This window comes from Zootoca vivipara, chromosome 2 (genome assembly GCF_963506605.1).
Source record: "Zootoca vivipara chromosome 2, rZooViv1.1, whole genome shotgun sequence".
Lineage (NCBI taxonomy): Eukaryota > Metazoa > Chordata > Lepidosauria > Squamata > Lacertidae > Zootoca > Zootoca vivipara.
Window position 1 is genome coordinate 41,096,645 of NC_083277.1, and position 22,898 is coordinate 41,119,542.

General features: G+C 40.2%; 1 protein-coding gene across 1 annotated transcript in view; it reads left to right on the forward strand.

Moving 5' to 3' along the window:
- The window catches only part of EEFSEC (eukaryotic elongation factor, selenocysteine-tRNA specific), a 167,727-nt gene that overhangs the window by 102,961 nt on the left and 41,868 nt on the right, over nucleotides 1–22,898 (forward strand). The window contains exon 7 of the mRNA XM_035106448.2: nucleotides 11,440–11,596. Coding sequence (XP_034962339.2) covers nucleotides 11,440–11,596 — 157 coding nt within the window. The remainder of the gene's footprint in view (nucleotides 1–11,439; nucleotides 11,597–22,898) is intronic.

Sequence of the window (22,898 nt, forward strand, 5' to 3'; positions counted from 1 at the left end):
CTTTTAAGAAAAGTCCAGACTCTGGTTTAATAGAAATACTGATTCAGATGGTCCCACCCTGCTGCCGATGGATGTCTGGAGATTAGAATAAATAAATTTACAGTGTCTATTCTTGGCACTGATTGAGGAAAAGGGCATTCTCATTGTCAAGGAAGGAAGTGGGTGGCTGCCCTCCCCCTCTCAATGCTCTAGGGAGGCACTAAATAATAATGCCATGAGGAATACTTTCACCCTAAAAGCATTGTAGGGAACAGGCTGGGAATGAAGGAAAGACTGCAGTTTTTAGCTTGCCAGTTTCATAGGAGTCTATTCCTGAAACAAATTTTAGTGATTTTTTTTTGTGGTGTTCCATCTCCCCTCCCCCCAAGAAAACGCACTACGGTCAATTAATATAGCTGGTGTTGATCCTGTTCTCCTTCCTTGCTGCAGAATTTGATATGAACTCCTCCTGTTTTAATGGCCAGTTCACCTTGAATAAATTCAAATCAGGCAATTATATATTGTTCTAATTATAATTAGATTAATACATTGCTCTCATTGCTCCATCAAAGTCTGCTCTGCTTTTTTGAGAAATAGCAGCTATTATGCATTTGTGAGTTGTTTGTGAGTTGTTTTCTTTGCTCAGGTCAGCCAAATATCATGGCTTCAGTAGCTTGTTATTAGGTAGCGGTAAAGAATTAGCACTTCAGTTTTTACTACAGTACTTACAGTTGTTCTATAGCTGCCACCCTTCAGCAAAATCCCCTGTTTCTCACAAAGCTATAGATCAGATGCCTTCAGTTAGTCAGTCTAGGGCAGGCATCCCCAAACTTCGGCCCTCCAGATGTTTTGGACTACAATTCCCATCTTCCCCGACCACTGGTCCTGCTAGCTAGGGATCATGGGAGTTGTAGGCCAAAACATCTGGAGGGCCGCAGTTTGGGGATGCCTGGTCTAGGGAATGTATGCTTTGGGAGAAGTACACCTTTGTGAACACACTGTTTCCACAAAGCAGACAATTGCAGCTCTTTTTAAGAATCAAATGAAAGAGACCCTGTGTCATGCTTACAAACTACCAGTTTTCTACAATTACTGGTATAGCATAGTGGTTAAGATTGGCTCTTTTTACCTGCAGTATATGAAAATGGATATGAAAGAGCCATGCAGTTGGCCCCACCTATGAGGTTCTTTCTTACAGATCCATGCAAATTGTGCTGTGGGATTCACACAGTGCGAAGTATATGTGTGTGTACTTCAAGGGACGTTGTGGCCCATGTGAGTAAGCTCTTTGAAAGTTCCCAGTTCAAATATTACATCAGCCTTGAGCTCTCTAGGTTGTTTTAGCCAAGTCACTGTTTCTCAGCCTCTGCACCCTCTTCACATCTGCACCATGGGAATAATAATAATGACTGATTTATTTAATACATTTATATTTTGCTTTCCTTACAACGTGGAACTCAACTTAGTTGAGCTACTATGATTACTGAGATATTGACCTGGTTCACATGACATGATAAGCTAAGCTATGACTTTGCAAGACTGCACAGTCTCCCAGAGAGGAGCTTGCAGCCACTTTGTTCCTCCCACCCAAGCTAAGCCACAGTTTGGCTTGGTGTGCCATCTGAACAGAGACTTGTGGTTAAGCTCTTCTGCTCACGGACCAGAAGCTTGGCTTAGCTCTAACTACCACCTAAAGTGTGTGTGTGTTTGTAGAAAACAGGATGTCCCTAACTTTGTCCAGACGTTGAGAAGTATGAATCTAATCATCTGAGGAAATGCCATCTGATTGGCCCCAATGGGGTAAAAAGTCTCCTGCACCAAGTTCAAAAAGTGAAAGGTGATCCATAGAGTCGTGCTGTGACTTCTTGGTGCGTCTGTTGTGCAAATGTTTTGCATAACCAAGATTAGATCCTAACATGTTGTTACTTTGCCTGTGGCAAGGGATACTTGTCAATGAGTAACTCTGCTACAGTAGGAAGAGAAGGCGGATGGAGGGGGAGCCCCCTACCATGTTTGCAAAGCACAAGCTGCACTGCTTGTTGTTATTTTGGACTTGTTTAGTGAAAATAAACATATACCTCAAGGAGAACTGCTCCTTGCTGAAACCATACACAAAGCCCTTTGGTATGTGGAGATTTACTGGAAGATTTTTGGCCAACAAGGCTTCATGATCAAGTATTTTAACAGGGTAGCTTGGATACAACCAAGTTTCTGATTTATTTTTTTAACCACAAATGCTTTGAAGCCTGCATCTGGATCATCATGTGTGATAACTGCTCACACATCTTTTCCATTGTGTGGATACAGAATAAGAAGCCGCAACCCTACTATATAGTCTTGCTTGTACTGTACCTACTTTCTGAAGCACATTGCTATCATACATCTCTCTATAATCAGAGGGTTGTCTGCAACTACGTTTTACTCAAAGTAGAACTTCTGAAATTAATTGGCCCAATACTAATACTGGATACCGATTGAGCTTCTCCGTTTCTAATTAAAAGACAAAGTGTTAGGATTTTAACAAGGGCAACACAAAAATTCCTTGTAGGGCCTGTGTTGGCCATTGTACATGAGGTACAGTATTGGTGCCTTGGTTCGTCCTTAGTTTTGCCATTTAAATTCTGTTATATACGTATGATGCTATGTGATATCAGTGTTTGGCAGTAAACTGAACTGCCTAGCAGAACCTGCTTTTACCACGATTAATGTTTTAGCTGCTTTGAAGTCTGAGCATAGGTTTGCATGGTTGTGCTTGGCTGCTGATGGCATGCTAAATGTGATAATAACACAGCAATGAGGGCACTCAGTGGATAAAAAAGCACAATGCTTTCACAGGTTAAAATCCGCAGTAAAATAGGAGCATAAGAGATGTATTTATTTTTTGGCTGCTGTTCTGTTTGCGATTGAGCAATTTTGTGAAGCTTAGGAATGTGGAGATAATGGTGTTCTCATTTGAAATACTACAGTATTCATGTTTAAAAGTGAAGAAGATGAAAAAAAAAGGATGAACTTTAGTGGCAGAAGGTTGAAGGATATGGTAATTTACAAAATATGGATCAACATGGTTTGGTTAATTGGTCACAACATTTTCCAGTGAAGGCAGTTCTAAGGAAAGAATAAATATTTTACTTTTAAAATAACAGTAAATATACTTGCTTTGGCTGATGAGGCAGAATTTGGCAGGGCTTGCTAATAGAAATTGTCTATGGCCATTGCTTTGGATATTGTTAGATTAAACCATACAGTATAAACGTTTCGGCTTGCACAGGAGTTTGAACAGTCATTAATTTTTTTTAAAGTTGTGTTAGAGTCACTTACTGAGTATCTGTTTTTGTTAGTGATGTTGAGGCTGATAAGGGCATAATGAGAATGTAGGAGAGATAGTGAGTTGCACATGATTGTATGAGTTAAAAAGCAGGTTTATATGCTTAGATTTGTAACATAATCTAGCTCTAGCCCTATTCAAGTGTTCTCAAAATCCAGAGATACAGCACATGGCGAGGGGAGCCATGGGGACAAGTGTGCAGGCTCTGCCCCACCACTTTCTGTGAGTTTGAGGATGATTATTTGAAGTGGGTTACTTACTTCTACTTTTGGAGGCCCACGTGATGTTGAACCCTGATTTCCAGAGTTCTCCATCATGTGGGGAACTTCCTTGAGTGCAGGAGCCTCTTGCTGCAGATAATCGTTCTGCAGTTTGGAGAGGGTGATGGGCACAGAGCCAGTGTTCTCATCTCCTTGTGTCATTTGTTGTGCATTTCCCTGTGTATTTGTGAATTCCCAGAATGCCTGAAAATGGCTTCTGTTGTCTGTCAGTTCTAGTTGGGCACCTGATTGCTGAATCTCAGTGTTTAATGCTTTTTAGACAAAAAAAAAGGAAAAGCTCATTCTCATGGTTTTGTATCTATTTTCTCTGTGTAATAGCAAATATATAAATCTTATCTGCTAAAGGTTTAGAACCTGGGCTTTGCAGGATTCCAGCCTTTTTGTCTCCCCACTCCACATTCCCATAATCTTTTGCTGACTTCTTTAATGCAGCCCCCCCCAAAAAAATATATATGTAATTTTAAAACTTTTTTTTTGTCTCAGTGTTCTTGGCTTGAGTGCCATTTTTATTACAATGATGTTGAACTATAAAGCAACCTGTGTTGTTGTTACTGAACTGATTTAAATTATTTCTTTTTGGTGGACACTTATAACTGATCTGAGCTGTACTTCTCCAAACACACTGTAGGTGATACTGCCTAGTAAGATTTCATGGATTGGATAGGCTTTTAGAATTAGCAGAATCAATCTCAGCTTGTTTTGTTTTCTGTTTGTTTCTACTATAGATAATGGTTACGGTTCTGCATCTTATTGGTGTTATCACATAATCCTACAACTGGAAGGAACCAAAATGTAATCAAGTCCAACTCCCTGACTTGAGGCCAGTGATAGGGGTTGTAAAAAGAAAGAAAAAATAGAGAACTTTTTGGGAAAATTGCAGATTAGGGTAATTTGCAAGGGGTAATTTTACATCAGAAAATGCTCAACTTGTTTAAGGCTCTCTGTGCAGCTAGCCCCACACCTACAAAGCCCACACCTCGGCAGGGGGTTGGACTGGATGGCCCTTGTGGTCTCTTCCAACTCTACGATTCTATGATTCTATGATTCAGTGCTTCTGTTGTGAACTTGCTATGACACTAGTTGCTGTGCTCCAATCAAACTGATACTAGTCCTGAATGTGAGCATTGTATATTCCTATATAGTGCCCAGGCTTGAGACTGTCTGCCCCAAACTCTCTTTCACAGCACTGTAGACATGAAGGTTCAGGTCCAGCAGCTAGCTCCAAATTTAAACATTTTAATGCAGAGGAGGCAGGGACTTTAACATCTTTAATGATTTTGTGTGTGGAGAGAAATATGTAATGACACCTTCCTCAAATCCAATTTATTTCCCTACATTAAACCCTGGCAGACCATTTCCCTTCCCTTTAACCAAATGGTTACCCATCCTGCCTTGTGCCTGTGCCTGTACTTTCTCTTTGTTCTAATGCTGCTAGGACTGTACAGTGTGTATGTGCTGTCCTCAGTCTTCCTGTTTTGAATCCCCTTCTAGAATTATTTATTCTACAATCCTGGAGATTCCCTGACTACCCACAAACCCAACTAATAATGGGAGTCCAATCAATGAGAAGAAGGTGACCCTGCGCAGCATGAGGATTGTCACATTTTCAGGAAACCTTCAGAGATGGATAGTTAGAGCAATTATTGCTATACCTAGATAAGGGGGGGGGAGAGAATTGGAAAGCTATTAATGAGTTCCTGTCAGGCAGAATTTAACCAAAGAGCAAATACCATTTTGTATATTTGGAGGGTCTGTACTTACAACATCACGCAATGATACAAGGAAGTTTTGTGAAAGGACAGACAGGCTTCGTACAGGCCTCCATTACATTCGTGTGCTATATTCCAGGTATGAAAGTCATCCCAACAAGTCTCAGTTGTAGCTATAAAGTCACATTTCTCTTCCTGTATTAGGTGTTCAAGCTCATTTTGTTTCCCATGCTCTGCACATTAGTGAATAGACATAAGCAAAACAAAAACCTTGAGTTTCTGTTCCACTGCTATATGAATGTGGGGTTTGCAAGGCAACACCACAACTTCCTCAGTTTCTCCTGTAGTACCAAGTCCCCATCTTTAAGCGCTTATCTTTGGGCTGTTTTCTCCACCTCCACAGGATTTCGTTTTTATGTTCTCTTGATCACGTTCACCATGCTTCAGCCATGCTCATTTCCCCCATCCTCGTAAGGAGCAGCCCATCTCCTGCCAGTAGTCCATTAAGGAAGCTTAGACATGTTCTCAGAAACTGAGCCTCTCTCGCTGACACCATCTACATAACACATTCTAGGGAAGTGTTTTTCTCTCTGTATGTAGTTCTCTGCATTTACACAGGAAGAATTAGATACTAAGGTCCTTCAACTTCCTGCCTTTTGCTACCTAATCAGATGGGATACTGTCCTAGTTGTGCCTGATGGTGTCATTTGTTCCCACATGGATGAACAAGAAGGGATAAAGATCAGTGGGCATGACAGACCATTGTCCAGCCCATCCTAGATCCAGGCACTATGGGATCAGCATTCTCCAAAAGTTAACAGATCGGATCAGCACACATCCTTACTTCTCAGTAGGGAGTCCGCAACCTTTGTCCTTCTCTTCATGCAGGTGGCGATTGAGCTAGCTCTGTTCCCGAAGCTTTGAGACTCTTCATTCCCACTCAGACATTCTCCATCGGGATTGTTACAGCATCTCTCATTGAAAAGATTTTGAAAACAACAATAATAATAATTTATTATTTATACCCTGCCCATCTGGCTGGGCTTCCCCTGCCAATACATTAGTTCCAGTGGTTCAGAATGTTCCTGCTTCTAACAGTCACTCTGGTTCATGCACTTACCCTGTTTGCTACAGTTCTCATTTTCTTCCCTGAGACTCTTCCTGCTTTTGTCCTTGCCATAGTGCTCCCTGTATCCTATCTCCTCTAATGAGGCAATGAGCAGACTTGCTCATCCAGTCCTTTTACTTTCTCTTCCAACAGAGCAATTACCCCTACCCTTGCTGTTAGTACACAAGCCTTGATGTAGAAGCTTTCCTCCTACACTTTCCTAGGTACTGCTAGGATAAGGAGATTGGAAGGTTTTGCTTCCATTTTCAGTTAACGAAACTGTGGTTAATCTTAACTATTCATTATTGAAAAAAGACTTCATAAATAATAGTTTGAAGTTGGCTTGTTTCAGTAAAACATAGTTAAAACCAGGCATAGGCAAACTCGGCCTTCCAGATGTTTTGGAACTACAACTCCCATCATCCCTGACCACTGGTCCTGTTAGCTAGGGATGATGGGAGCTGTAGTCCCAAAACATCTGGAGGGCCGAGTTTGCATATGCCTGGTTAAAACTAACCCAGTTTGTGTCCAATTTTAGAAATAATTCTTAATTGTGGTTACCGTAGTTGAAAATGGAAGCAGACTGGGAGGAGCCAAGCAGATTGAGAATGCCCTGCGGGAATGCCCTGCGGGAAAGCAGATTGAGAATCTCCTGTTGGCAGTGGCGATCAAAGATATCTCTTCCCTCACTCTGCCCACCCTACAGGCAGAGGCTGCGTGGGGGAGGCTACGTGTGTGATCTCCATTTGTGTACGGGTGGCGCAACATTACACAGGAGGAGCGCAAGGCACCATGTTTCACTGATGTTAAAGGCGCAGAGGGGGGATATTACTTCAATCGCTGTGCTCCTCCTGTGTAACGTTGTGCCGCCCGCACACAAATGGGGCTGCGTGAAGACACTGCACGGCAAAAATGGACTGCCTACAGCCTCCTTCCCAGCTGTAGGGCAAGCAGAATACTGTAAGGAGGCTCTGCGGGAAAGGTGAAAAGTGCTAAAAGTAATTGAAGAAAAAAAAGCTTCACCACTCTCCCCCCCCCCAAAAGCTCAACTCTGCCCCTCCACAAAGCTCAGTGATTGCCAGCGAGGGATCAGCTGAAAGGCGGCCTGTTAGACATGTGGAGATGTTAGCCGCAGGGCAATCCCCCCCCCCCAATTTCAACAAGTCAGGGCAATTTCCCACCATTTTCTTAATTTGTGGTCCCCCAAAATAGGGGGCGTCCTATTCATGGGGGCGTCCAATACACAGAAAAATATGGTACTGCCAGATTGAATCCTCTTTAACATATACCTGACCTGTGCTTAATGGAACAGTTCATTATTTAGATTATTTCTAGAGGATCTTTTTACCCCCAACTTTTCTTTCCCCCCTTCATTCCTTGTTCTAGTTCTCTTTCCCCACCTATTGTCTTGTGTCTCCCTATGTTCCTGGTAAACTGGTGCCTGTTAATTTCCAAATATGAGCAATGTATTTCAGGGACTGAATCTGACTGTAATTTGCATTATTCTAAAATTAGAATAGACTTTTTGGTGTCTCTGAGGAGGAGGAGGTTCTGTTTAAGTATTCTCCCCCCCTCCCCACCCCCCCACCCCATCGATACAATTAAACCACAAGTTTGTGCTGGGTGTCATCACGCAAAACGTAGCTACAGCATTGCAAACATAATACCACAATGCAAATAATATTTAAATCAAAAGGATTTTAAAACTGTGTACTCTGTATTAAAGTTTGTGTGTGTAAGGGAGAGGGAGAGGGACTGACTCTTCACCTATGTTAATACAGTACTATTTGTTTTTCTTTCTCTTTCTGCAAACACAAAAGCCAAGGGGGAGGGAATATTTCATAAAAAATCAATGCTATTGTGTCCTCTGGTCTAAGCCATAAAACAAGAGCAACAGAAACATTCCCTTTGAACTTGAAATCCCTTTCTAAGCTGCTGATATAACCTAAGCAAGAGAGGGAGAATTTACTAGTCAGAAACATTTGTTCTTTTTCCCCTTTCCCTTTTCTTTTCTTTTTTTAACTCCTTAAGTGAGTTTGATGCTGCACCTCTGCCCATAAATAAAAAAAATATTATTGTAATGTAGGTCAGTGAACTGAAGCGCCACTGTACACCATGGAGGATTAAAGTCAGAAAGGCAACCCTCTTCCACTCCCACTAGGTCATATGACAATATAAACAAGAAATGCAAGGAGCCTTCCAGCTTTTTCTTGACCTAATCCTTTGTTTATGCAGCACTTAAACTGACTTTTGGGGTCGTCTCTGTCTGGCATTAAAGCCCTTAAGCTTTTTGAAGTTTCCCTGAAGTTAATAAAATTAGTCTGCCTTCACGGCGAGGCCCCTGTCTGCTGCCTCAAAAGAAGAGTATGTATCCGTTGTTGTCTTTGCAACTCTAGGTTTTTAAACTTCACATTTTATAACCAGAAAGAAACTGGAGGAGAGCCTGAGGAGAGACCCAAAGCCCAAAAGGCTGCTCAGCTAATGGGCAAAGTGATTGCCGTAGTAGATGTTCTGAGAACTCAAAGGAGATCATGGCTCTATCCAGTGATTGGCGCAAAATTGCTGGTGCACTAATAAAGAGTTGGGTTTCAGTGGGAGCAAATAATAAGCTTTTCTAAAACATTTTGTAAGAAGGAGATGGCAGCATAAAAATAAAGACAGTTTCAACACAACAGTTGTTCACATTTGGAAAAAAAAAATGCTGTTTTTTGAAAGCTAGAGTTCCTGTCCTGCTACCTGCCAGTAAACAATTGGTGGCCATATAGTGAAGCTTTCCAAACAAAGAGAAATAATTTTCTGTATTTCCTGAAGCAAACAAAATATTGCATTAAATTGATACAGGTAAATATTAATTTTAGATTAGGTGTGATTTGTAAATGGGGGAAATAAGTAACGGCACAATCCAGTTGTCCTTTGCATCTTCACCTCCCTCCTTTCCCTCTCCTTGAGTCACCCTCTCATGCCTGGAGAGCAGTGCTCACTGGACAGCAATACATGCCTAAGGCCAGATGGTTTGGACCCTAAATAAAATAAATACAGTAATAAGCTTTCAAAGCCAGCCGCTGCTGAAAAGGCTTCTCAGGTCCAACTCCTATACATTCCACAAACCATATTGCATTTGCTTTTTGACTGACTATGGCAATATTCTGAATACACAATTTTTACCATCCAGATTAGTTGTGAGAAGAATTCTGTGCAGCTGAAAATCTTGTGTCTCCTGAATTTAAAATACTACTCTTGGTCCACCTAAAAAGGTCTGTCTGTGTTGCTCTGTATTTCTTACTTTGTGGGATCTGTGTGACACAGAATTACAATGTTGACTTGATGAGAAATCATGGTAGCTTGCCATTCAATAAAGCAGCATTTTCTTATTTCCTTTCATGTCAAGACTCTAGTTATGACACTGAGGCATAGAGACTTCAGGGGGTTAGTATCATCCAAAGATATTCACACCTTGGGGATTAGGCTCACTTCGTTGCACCTTTGCTTTGCCAGTGCCCCAGGGAGCATCGTTTATCTTTCCCTGTGCAACAAGCTTGCTGCCTCTTTTCCTGATTGCTTAATTATGAATCCAAAGTTGGAATGGTGACTTCCACTGGTTTAATAATCTTTAAATTAAAATTAAATACAGCTACTTTAAGACTCTGAGTTTAACAAATTGACATGATTGCATACGGTACTCCTTGCAAAGATGAATTTTTAAAAGGTATACATTGGTACCTTGGTTTACAAACTTAATCCATTCCGGAAGTCCATTCTTAAACCAAAGTGTTCTTAAACCAAGGCGTGCTTTCCCATAGCAGCAGGGGACTCAAGTTGGCAAACCGAAACACCTACTTCCAGATTTGCAGCATTCTTAATCCAAGTTGTTCATAAACGAAGCTGTTCTTAAACCAAGGTACCACTGTATTGTCATATTGGAAGCATGTTTCCTTATATGAACAGGAAAAAGAACCTGCTGAGATGAAGGTGGTAAGGGTTGAAAGGTGGTAGACATGTCAGTAGGAGTAATGCCAGGAGCCTGAGAACTGTGGGTGCATTTAGAAGCACATCTAACGTGGTACATAACATATTAGAAACCTGGAGCCAAGTAAATGACTGCTTAACACAAATATCCACAAATCAGATGCACAAAAATATTGGGGGGGGGGAGACGTGGCTTGACTGTAGTACTTGTGAGAAGGATTTAAGGAAGGACCACAAACTTAACATGAGCCAACAGTGTGATGCAGCCAGGGGTGTGTGTGTGTGGATCTGATGCAATTATAGGCTGCACCAACAGAAGTAGTGTGTCCAGATCAAAGCAATTAATAGCATTACCCTATTGTGCCTTGGTTCAACCTCACCTTGCAGCTCTTTCTCCAGTTATGGTCACCACCAGTGCTTTTTTTCTGGGGGTATGCAGGGGTACGCATACCCCTAAACATTTTGGGAATCTTTGTGCATTTGTCAATTTACTGTATTTATTTTTCCTGATCTGAACTATAAAATGGTGATTTTGTTGAGTACCCCTAAACATTTTTTTAAGGAAAAAAAGCACTGGGAACCACAGTTTAAGAAGCATTTTGACAAGCGGGAATGTGTGCAGACAAGGGCAGCCAAGATGATAAAGGATCTAGAAATCAAGCCTTATGAGTGACAGTTGGGGGAGTTAGATATGTTTAGCCTGGAGAAGAGAAGACTGAGAGCCATCTTCAGATATCTGAAGGGTTGTCACATGAAGGATGGAGCAAGCTTGTTTTCTGCTGCTCCAGAGGGAAGGACCTGAACAATGGATTCAAATAACAAGAAAGGAGATTTCGACAAAACACGAGGAAGAACTTTATGATGGTAAGAGCTGTTTGGCAGTGGAACAAACTACATTGGTAAGTGGTGGGCTCTCCTTCATTGAAGATTTTTAAGCAGAGGTTGGATGGCCATCTGTCAGAGATTCTTTAGCTGTGATTCCTACATTGCAGGGGGTTGGCAATGCAGTATCTTTTAAAATCTTTTTTTAAAACCAAGAACTTAGATTTTGTGTTTGTTTGTTTTTTGTAGCTCTGTGATGATTACAGTGTGATTGGTCGTTCACTGTTTAAAAAAGAGACCAACATCCAAATTTTTGTGGGGCTGAAGGTCAAGCTGTCTACAGGAGAGGAAGGTTTAATAGAAGGTGGCTTTGGACAGAGTGGAAAGTTTAAAATCCGCATTCCAGGTAAGTGTTTATCTTGCTGCATGCACACCTTTAGGAAAAGTTTTTATAATATCCTCAAAAATCCTGGGGAGCCCATTATTACATGCAATCAGAGAGATTCATAGCACATAAGTGGGAGGTATTGTGAAATTGGCTCATTGTGGGAGACTGTTATTAGGACTGAGCCAAAAGAAAGACGCTTCATCTGAATACAGTCATGTGAAAAATGTCCCCTTTCTGTGAACAGGGGCAAAAGGTCTTTGCACCACAGCAGCCCATGCTCTTCCCACCAGATACCCATTCAAAGTGTTAGCAATGAGTTGCAAAAGCGCTGTCTGTGCTCAAAATTGGTCTCAGCTAGCCAAATCTGTCTTAGCTGTGTGATGCTGTGGCATCAATACACTTACTATGTGACCCTGATTGACTGGGAACAATTTTTAAAAGCTGACATTTGATGGAGGTGTTTTGTTTTGTTTTATTTTACCCAAATGTTTTCCCCTCACACTTAAAATATTTCTGGTTTGCCTGTAGTTTAGCTTTGATTGTTATTGTTATTAATTGGAAACATATAACACTTTAGAAACATGAAAACAGAAGATAGTCGCTAGTCCTAGTCTTGCTGTGAAAGGACCGTCTTGCATACATAGCAGCTTGTCATGGGTTATGACAAGTAGTACAAACAGAAATCAGAAGCCTCTTTTCTTCTTTACCACGGAAAGGTCACTTAAGGTACTTCACTACCACTTGTTAACCTGGGTGAAGAGCACTCAGGGAAGCCTTTTCAAGAGGATTTGCCAAGAGCAGAAGATTTCCCTAACCTTTCCAAATAACCCTTCCGTTTAAAACTAATTTCCAGTGCTAGTAATGTTAGCTAGTAAAAGCACTTGGATTTCATATTGAGCTTGTAGATACCTCCCCCGCCCCCCCCACCAGCCTAGGTCATTTATATAATGAGCAGAGTAAATATTTATTGTAGGTTCAAACTGAAAAAAGAGCATGAAAAAGTAAGCAAGTTCAAAATAAAAGGCAGCACGCAGTCACTCCTCAGGGTTTACCATGGAAGACTAAATTGCAGAAGGAAGACTACTCCTCACACAGAGATGGAAACAACAGGATATTCCGACAATTGAAGAATGGCAACAGAAAGTATTGGAGTATGCAGAAATAGCAAGGCTAACTGGAAGAATCCGACAGCAGGACAATGAAAAATTCCAAAAAGAATGGTCCAAATTTATGGTATACTTAGAGAAAACTACATAAATAAAGACACTCACAGGACTGAAATAAATACTCATAACACTTATCGTAAACATTTGGTTAGATCATAAGATGTAATGCTGTAATATAATAAAGAATGTACGTTTAAAATATAATACAAAAAATTATTAAGGAATTGTAGATATTTATAGAATGTATATAGTAAACACGCTTAAGTAAGAGTAATGTAGAGAAGCCAGAAGAGGGGTGGAGGGAAGTTAATTTGGATAACATATAGATTTAAAGGAGAATAATATTGTTAAGCTGTATTGTGTTTAAGATATTTGGAAAAATTAATAAAAAATATTGCCGGGGAGGGGGACGGACGGACTAAATTGCTGTTTGGATAGTCACAAAATGTGCACATTCCTCTCAACGCAGGTAAAGTACCATGAGTTTTGAACAGAGTTCCCTTCTGGCTCTTTCAGTACCATATTCTAGGCAACTCCCTGGCCTCAAAACATGATCCCTCACCACCATATTAAAGGTCAGATATGCTCACCCTTCCCACTTTTTACATGCAGTACTCCACAAGAAAAGTGTTAGTCAATAAGCTGCTCCTTCACTGCCATTTGACAAAATAAAAAAATTCCTTCAGTAGCACCTTAAAGACCAACTAAGTTTATATTTTGGTATGAGCTTTCGTGTGTATGCACACTTCTTCAGATACGAAAGCTCATACCAAAATATAAACTTAGTTGGTCTTTAAGGTGCTACTGAAGGAATTTTTTTATTTTGCTTCGACTCAGACCAACACGGCTACCTACCTGCCATTTGACAGTTAATAAACCTTGGTTACAGCTAGTGGTTGGTGAGGAGAGATCTTAGCCATGAGTCCAGGACCAAACGTTGGCCTAGTTCAATATGTTATAGGAGCAAAAAGGACCAAGGAAGAGCAAAGTGGCTGTGCGTTCATCTCTAGGAGCCTGAAAGGAAACTGAAAGGAACTTGGAAGAAGGATATTCGAGTTCAGCCTTTCCCTGGGAAGTTTAGAAAAGAGATGGTTCTCAGCTTGATAAGCTCAAATAATCATTTATTAGCTAGTTAGGTTTGGAACGGGGGGGGGGGGTTCTTGCCAGTTTCTACTGTTTTTCAAAGTATTTATTAGGAAAAATTGGAGAACTATACTGGGAAATGAGAACAGATGCATTATTAATATTCCAATAAAATGTACTGAAATACATTTTTCAAATTGGTAATAGTTTTGAATTGATATGAAATTAAACAAAACAACAAGAGTCTCAACCAGAGTGGATTACATAACTGCAGTTTATATATATCGTAAACTTTAACTACAGTGCAATGTGATTTCTATTGATGAAACAATTTTAAAATTTGTTCTTAACTGTGCTTTTCTTGGAGAGAGAAAAACAGGTTTCCCACTATGACTAATGTTAGTTTTAGCTTGTTTCTTGTTTGTGGACCACAGTGTTTTAATTATTCTGAATAATTACAGTATATTATGTCTTTAAAGTGAGGTGAGCGCCACAACCCCAGAGTCGTTTACGACTGGACGACTGGACTTAACTGTCAGGGGTCCTTTACCTTTTTATGTCTTTAAGATACTGATTATGAAATGTGATGTACAACCTTCTTTCACATTTTTAATCCAAAGATCTAAGAAATGGGTGTGACAAATATGTTTGCAAACCCATGAAAAATATTTGTGAATGCTTCTAATGTGGCTCTTCAATTTTTATTTCTATTGGATTCAAAGGGGTGTGTTTTGGGCTGGTATTTGAGCATAAGGCTTTGAGGATTCAGCAGATAATAACTTCGTTTCAGAGGCTCTGAAACCAAGCAGAAAGTACTTCTGCTTGCATAAAGCAGGGCCCTGATTTTCACCGATACCCACCCACTGTATCCTGTGCCACATCTTGTGGTGTTCTGATGGGTGTCCCACTCTTGGGAACAACTTCAGTGTAGTTGTGTAGGGGATATTTGTCAAATATTGAGGGGAAGAAAAAAGGTTGATTAGCGATGAAGCATCTCATTGACAGGACAAAGTTTGCAGTGCCCAGCTGTGGTACACATGGCAATCTTTTCCCCATCCTAATCTCTTTCATATATCAGAATAATGGTTTCCTCATTTTGGGGGGTGGGGAGCCGAGACTGAGAATTAATTCCAACCTACAGTACATTGTTAGCTGACTTGAGGGTAAAGCTGTTTGCTTACACAAATGGTCTACTTGCATGAGCAGTGTACTGTCGGAGCCATGAACTCATGCAAGGTCAATAACTTTCTTTCCATGAAAACAAAATCAGCAAGTTCCAAGTTTTTGTTTTCATAGAAAGGGAGCCGCAAAATGTTGTGAGATCACAGTGTCAAGTTACACTACTCATGAGCAGCCCCCCCCCTGTCAGCTGACAGCAAAGCGGCAGAACTGATGCAGAGTGACATGTCCCATGGCTGTGTTGACATTTGAGCCAAAGTCTGTTCCTGACACTCCATCCATAGCCATTCTGCTTATTATATTTTTCCTAAGGATACCATTTTTCTTTTCTTTTAACTCTACAAAAAACAATATTAATCCAAAAATATTTTGCTGTTTGGAAAAAGAAGTCAGCTGTTCTTCACTTTTTCTGATGAGCTACCTCTTCTCCTTCCATGCAGTCAGGAGAGGGAAGGTTTTAAATAAGCTATGCAAACCATGGTGTATAAAGCTGGCTTGTTTAACTAACCATAGTTTTTTGTGTTTTAAACCACAATCTCTGGTTTGCATGCAGTGGCAAGCCAGGTTTCATAGAAAGTGAAACTAAACTCTGCCAAAGTCAACATCCTGGCCTTATGAGAAGATGAAAGGCGAGCATGTGAGTCCGAGGCTCATAGTGCGCTTTCCTGCTTATGCATGTGGCACTAAACATGGGTTTAGACTTATCTGCAAGTGGGCTGTTTGGGTTTGTCTGGGCAGGGGAAGAATCCCAATTATTGGCACTACACAGTTTTCCCATAGCTCGTGGGTTTTGACTGTAAACTCTCTGGGTTGTATCCAGTGTCGGTCCTACTAAAAGTAGAACTGGTGGAATTCATAGATCTAAGTAATTTAAGTCTATTTATTTCAGTAGCTCTACTCTTGAGGTGAATTCAGATTGTACCCCCACCCAGCCAAAAGAATCCTAGGAACTGTAGTTCACCCCTCACATACCTATAGTTCCCAGCACTCTTAACAAACTACAGTTCCCAGAATTGTTGAGGTGTGTGCGTTTTATTTGTTATTTAAATGTATCGTGTATAAACAGCCTTGTTGGATACAGCCCTCTATCTCAAAGCACCCTAACCCTAACAGCATAGTTTGGTGCACATGGGCTTGGATTATATTGGCAGCTGTTGACCTGTTTAGTAGATTCTTGGCTATAGTTACTAATTTTCAAATAAAATAAAGATTTATGTTTTATTTGATGTCAGAAAGCCTGTAGCATATGGGAGCTGGCAAGTTCTCATCCCAAGTGAATTCTTGCCACCATGTGGGGACCAAGCAGCACAAGCTGTGATTACCTCCACATGCACCAAACTTTTGGAGTCTGCAGAATATTATAGTATTTTAGGACTTTGTTCCGAACAAAGCTAAAGACACAATTCCTTCTCACAGGTGCTAAGATCTCATTTTGGTAACAGTGGCCAGTGCTGCACAACAAATCAAATCAAGATTTACAGAATTGCTTGTTCCTATTCTCATTCACTGAATATTTTCTGGTATGGATCATGATAGAATTTGGCAAGTTATAACAGAATATTGTAACAAGGAGTTTCTCCACTCACCATCTAGTCTGAAACAGACTTCAGTCTTTGCCACCCATAAATGCAGGGGATAGTGACTTAAACAAGGCTGTCTTACAGAACCAAAACTACACACTCTGGAGAAAATAAAAGCATGACTAGAAAATTGCTAGATGTTTCTTTAAGAGCTACCAACATTTCATTGTGGAGAAGGGTAGTAGATATGACGTTGCTTAAGTCAAATATAGTTCACATTCCATTGTTAGGTCAGTGTTGCTTTTTTAATATGTCTGTATCCTGTTTGTGGTTTTTTAAAGGAGTTGTTTTTTTAAGTTTAGCTGGTTGAATTCCCCTCTTCTGTTCTTCTCCCCATACATATTATTCTACCTCTTGTTCTCTTTCATAAAAGTTCCTTTCACAGAGGCTTACTCATATAACCTTTTAAAGAAACAATGTAATTAATTTTTTTAAGATTCCTTAAACAGCATGCATACGAAACTCTCCCACTCCTCATGAGAACAAATGAGAGGTTTAAATGGTTGAGGGATGACTTCAAGCTGAAAGACATAACAGTTTCTTTAAAAGAGGAGAAAAACAAAGAAAAAAAGAAAAGCACCCAATTTTTGAATGCAGTTGAAACTGTTTTAGAAAAGAAAGGCTCAAGAAATGAAAGAAACTGTTGCAGTACATTTGGTGCAAGTGAATTGATTGCACAAAGAGAATACTGTACATATTCTATTTGGTAGCCAATTTTACTGTATTGGGGAATCAATTGTTAAATAATAGTAGAGTTGCGTTTGCTTTGACTTTATGTACACATTTATCTGGAAGTTAGTACCGCTGAACTCAGTGGGGTTTACCTTTGAGTATACATGTATAGGCTTATACTTTAAGACTCCTAGGGGACTGGTGTGTTTTTGCAGGTGTGTTCTACTTCATGTCATTGACACAATAATAGTACATTAGTGGTAGATTTATTCTGGATGCCCACAAGTCATTTTGCTTTATTAGTTCTTCTCTGGTGCTTGCCCATGTTAGCACATTATTGCTTTCCAGAAGACACTCTTGCACTACAGCTCAACAAAAGTAGGACAACCCACCTGGAACATTTGTGGTATGAAAAGGTGCAGGATCTCAGCAGGAAGCTATGGAACATGCATCAATTAGAAACAAAGGACCATGTCCATCCCCAAACTTTTGCAAGTGGGATTTCATGTAACTGCCTTGATAACCATCATAAGCACAAATTATAAATGTGCAAGGAAAAGGATTTTTGGAGGGGCCTTAACTTGCATTTAGAAGGTAAAAACAAGGTCCCACCCTCTGGATTGAAAAGAATAGCTGTGTTGGTGGCAGTTTTTGATGGCAGCTTAAAATCAATAGGGAAACCATGCAGGTTTGGGGGTTGCAAAGGAGAGTCTTTGGTACCCTGCTTCTTCCCTATAGCACCTCCTGTCTTTAGATCCTGCTCTCCTCTCAACATCGAATCTCCTCATAGATGTTTCTAAAAAGTGAAGGAACTCGGAAAAGCACAAGAAAATGTATTGAAGGGGCTAAAGGTAATTGATTTGCTATTGAAAGAAAAAAAAGGAAATACATACAGAGAAAGTATGTCATGATAAATTGTACAGAATGATAATTAAGCATGATTATACACACAAGAGATGTTGATGCATTGTGTAGGATTCCCCAAGAAAGTATGACACAGCCCAATCCTATCCACATTTAACTGGAAGTAAGTTACTGACTTGCAGTGGAATCCTAACAAAGTCTGCTCAGATGTATGTTCTATTGAATTCAGTAGAGCTTACTCCCAGGTGAGTGGGGTTAGGACTGCAGCCTTACTCCCAAGTACATGTGCATAACATTGCACCTTTAGAAGAAGAGTAAGTGTGAAGAAGAGCAACCGATTGTTTCATAGCAGATGCTTATTAGATGATCAAGATTTGGCTTTGTGCCTGGAGTGTGTGCATCCCCCAACAGCTTTTCCCCTTGCTGCTCTGGTAAGGTGTGTGCATAAAAGACTTGTGTAAGCAGAATCAATGACAAGTTTTGTTCCCACATCAATATCTACCCAGCTAGGGTATGGGGTTAATACCCACATTATTGTCCCTTCTTGCACTGCTCCTTCTTGTGTACGTGAACAGAGTAGCATGGGTAGAAGCTCTCTACCAGTAAACACAGATTGTCACGAAGTGTTGATGGCCAGGGTCAATTCCATTTCATTTCTGTTACTATATCAATGACTGTTAGCATTTGCTACAGAATAAATGCATTGCCTTGATTTTTGGCAGTGTGTGTTTGGTTTGAATACAGCAAATAATTCCCAGACTTTCAGGCTGCATCCCATTCTCCTGACTTGGACCTAATCAGGTTGCTGCTAGGAAAAGATTTGTACTTCCTGTTGCTGTATGGCACTTTCCCCCACAATTTTTATTTCCATGCTTTCTGAATTGTATGGCAAAATATTGTGATACATATGTGCAGTTTAAAAGCAGCAGCAGTTTTCAGTTTTTCAAAAGAAGCCGTTTATAGCCAGCATATTCATAACCAAGTGGAAATATTAGCTGTTTCCATTATACAAATCTATGGTGTGACCACGCTTGAAATACTGTGTACAGTTCTGATCGTCTCACCTCCAGAAAGGATATTGTAGCTGAAAAAAGTTTCAGAAAAGGGCAAACAAAATGATCAAGGGGATGGAGTAACTACCCTATGACGAAAGGTTTACAGTATCTGAGGCTTTTTAATGTAGAGAAAAAGTGACCAAGAGGTGATACGATAGAGGGGTATAAATTCACGCAGGGTGTGGTGAAAATGGATGGTGATAAGCTTTTCTCTCATAATACTAGAACTTGGGAACATCCAATGAAGCAGAATGTTGGAAGTTTCAGAACAAACAAAATAGAGCACTACTTCACACAGAGCATAGTTAAACTATGGAATTTCCTCCCACAAAAATCATCAACTTGGATATCTTTTAAAAAGGATCAGGCAAATTAATGGAAGATAAGGATATCAGTAGTTACCATCCATGACAGCTATACTCTACCTCAAGAAGAAGAAGAAGAAGAAGAAGAAGAAGAAGAAGAAGAAGAAGAAGAAGAAGAAGAAGAAGAAGAAGAAGAAGAAGAAGAAGAGTTGTTGTTTATCACTACCCAAAGGAGTCTCAAAGTGGCTAACATTCTCCTTTCCCTTCCTCCCCCACAACAAACACTCTGTGAGGCGAATGAGGCTGAGAGACTTCAAAGAAGTGTAACTAGCCCAAGGTCACCCAGCAGCTGCATGTGGAGGAGTGGAGACGCGAACCTGGTCCACCAGATTACAAGTCCACCGCTCTTAACCACTACACCACGCTGGCTCTCATGCTGGACTAGATGGACCTTTAGCTTGTGACAAACATGACTATTCTAGATGGTACATTTTCTATTATTTTCCATTACTTCATTCTGCTTCCATTATCGTTGTTGTTTCACTCTGTCTTTAAAATGTTAGAATGCTTTATTCTTTTCTTTTTATAATCCAGAAAAAATGTTGTGATTGCTCTCAATGGCAATAAAATGGCATTGTTTCTTTGCAAATTATTGATCTGAAGTGCAAATTAACATTTCTCATTTGTATACTCTTGAGAGAGAATTATGTTTTGGGGGGAAAACCTTAAACTTAATACTTATAGAATCCTAAAATACAGATTTCAGATTTTGGTACAAAGCAACAAGCATTGACAAATCCTAGAGACTTATCACTGGAAATTCAGCAAACTTAAACTCTGTTGACATTTTAGGAAGTATCGTGTGTACAGTATCTGTATATGGTGCTGAGTCAGCTTTTCTTTGCCCTTATTGTGAACTACAGCTAAAACTATATTCAGTTTTAAAAATAGCCTTGAAATGGAATATGCACCCAACTTTCCCCAAGACTTCTTAGAAAGGATACCTGGTTTGCAAAAGACTTACGTGTTGCATTCATTTAGTCTACAGTGGCCTGTCCTCCTCTGACTTCCGAAAGACAATATGTTAATAAACTGACTCTAGATGGAGTGAAATTTAAAGCAAGAGTGGTAAACTATGTATCCAGCAACCATCTCCTTTGGTGTGAAATGCTAATTTATTTATTTTCTCACTGGGGATCCTGGGGATCCTGGGACTTGTGCTCCAACTGCATGATCCCCAATGGGAAAAGATACTCAGAGCACCATTTGCTGCAGGAGATGCCCATTTGCCGCTGCCAGAGTCTCCTCTGTCTACAACTGTGGAACTGCCTTCCTGTGGAGCTTCAGTAGGAATGAGCCCTTCTTTCTTTCAGATGTCTTCTGAAAACTGCACTGTTCAGACATTACGTCTACTGATCTTTTGTTGATCTTTTTGATTATTTTTATGGATATTTATAGACTGATTTTTATTGTATTTTATATGCTATAAGCTGCCTTGTTATATTTCAATGGAAGAGTGGGTTGTAACTTTAAATAAAAATAAATAAAAAGCGCTAGAACAGCCTGGTTAATTTTGGAGCGATGCAGCAAGTTTTTGTCCGTCTCTAAAACTGACCATCTTAGGGTTTTGTTTTGGTTTTTTTTAAATAAAAAACTTAAGTAAGAACACTTAATAGAATGTTTAATCTCAGTATGGATCAGGTTATAGAAAGAATGCATTTCAAACACATTCAGAAACACTTATTATCTGGAAAGGCAGTTATGGGGGGATGAAAGGAGGCTGTGTGCTGACATTTCGAGCCCATGTGCGTCCATTTACATGCATGCGCACTAGAGTCAAGATGCATCCTGTCCCCCACTCAGAAAGTTAACTTCTAAAAACCCAGGAGAAGGGGTTTGAGGAGGAGGAGGAGGAGGAGGAGGAGAAAAAGAAGAAGAAGAAGAAGAAGAAGAAGAAGAAGAAGAAGAAGAAGAAGAAGAAGAAGAAGAAGAAGAAGAAGAAGAAGAAGAAGAGTTCGGACTTGATATCCCGCCTTTCACTCGCCTTAAGGAGTCTCAAAGCGGCTAACAGCCTCCTTTCCCTTCCTCCCCCACAACAAACACTCTGTGAGGTGACTGAGGCCGAGAGACTTCAGAGAAGTGTGACTAGCCCAAGGTCACCCAGCAGCTGCATGTGGAGGAGCAGGGAAGTGAACCCGGTTCACCAGATTACCAGTCCACTACACTATGTGTAGAACTCTTAACCACTACACCATGTGTAGAACTCTATTGCCCTCTGTATTAGCTAACAAATATAAAAAGGCACCCCAGTCTTGTCCCCCAAAAGCAAAGTTGAGACAAAATGGGAACAGTCTTTTCCTAGGGGTTAGCAACAGAAAAACAAGTTGCAAGGGCTGACTGTCACTCAAGGCCCTACCTTTAAAGCTCCATTCCTTCCCTGCCATATTTATTTGGCACAAAACTTTGGTAGTTACACTGATGTGGTGGGGTTGAAGAGAGAGAAAACAAGGGAAGAAGAAGCATGTCCAAGTTGGACAGATATAGATGAAAGAGGCTTTAATAGGATTTTTAATTAATTGTGTTATTGTAGTGTTGCCAAATCAATGGTAATGGGCAAGTAGATTTTTTATACCAAATGCTAATTGCATATGGTGGCTTGGGAGGTCAGTGAGACTGTGGAATTTTAGTGGATACAAATAGAAACAAGATAGCTTGGTTTTCCAGAGATGAGTTGATATGTGCAAGAAATCCATTACAGAACATTTTTATCACTCAGTATGCTTCCTTTTTAGGGAGATCCTGCTGTTTGCATTCCTTTGATTACGTTGCATTAAAACAGGATTATCTTGGTGTTTTGGCCATATGGAATTTAGGTGGGTTTCTTTGCATCATGCCTCCCCACCTCTTAGAAAGAAAACAAGAGCCACTAGCCACAAGGCTTGATGGGTTGCATTTTTTTCATATCAGATGTTGCTGAGTAGGAGGATTTAATCCAAGAGGTGAATGCAAAAGCCCAACGGCAAACAACAGCAACAAACTCTGCAAGTTGCATTTTATTTAAAAACTGGAGATTCACTCTGCTTGTTCTTTCATAGTCTCTCTTCCCCTACCCTCTAAAGTAAACACACACAAAATGAAAACCCTTAAAGGGGTACTTCAAGCATAAATCTTCCTTCCCACTTTGTAAAAACTAGCTGCTGTGACATGGACAGAAGCTGATGGAGGCAGGTTGACAGGGAAGTAGCATTTTCCTTTATGCTCCTTTATATTGAGAGGATTAAACTCTGGCAGTATAAAAGTACTGATGACCACAAGGAGGAGGTGGATGATATTGATTACAGAGGCATTGACCAGAAGAAAACCTTGTCCACCGTCTAAGTGACCCATAAGTAATCTTTGAAACTGCAAATCACAAT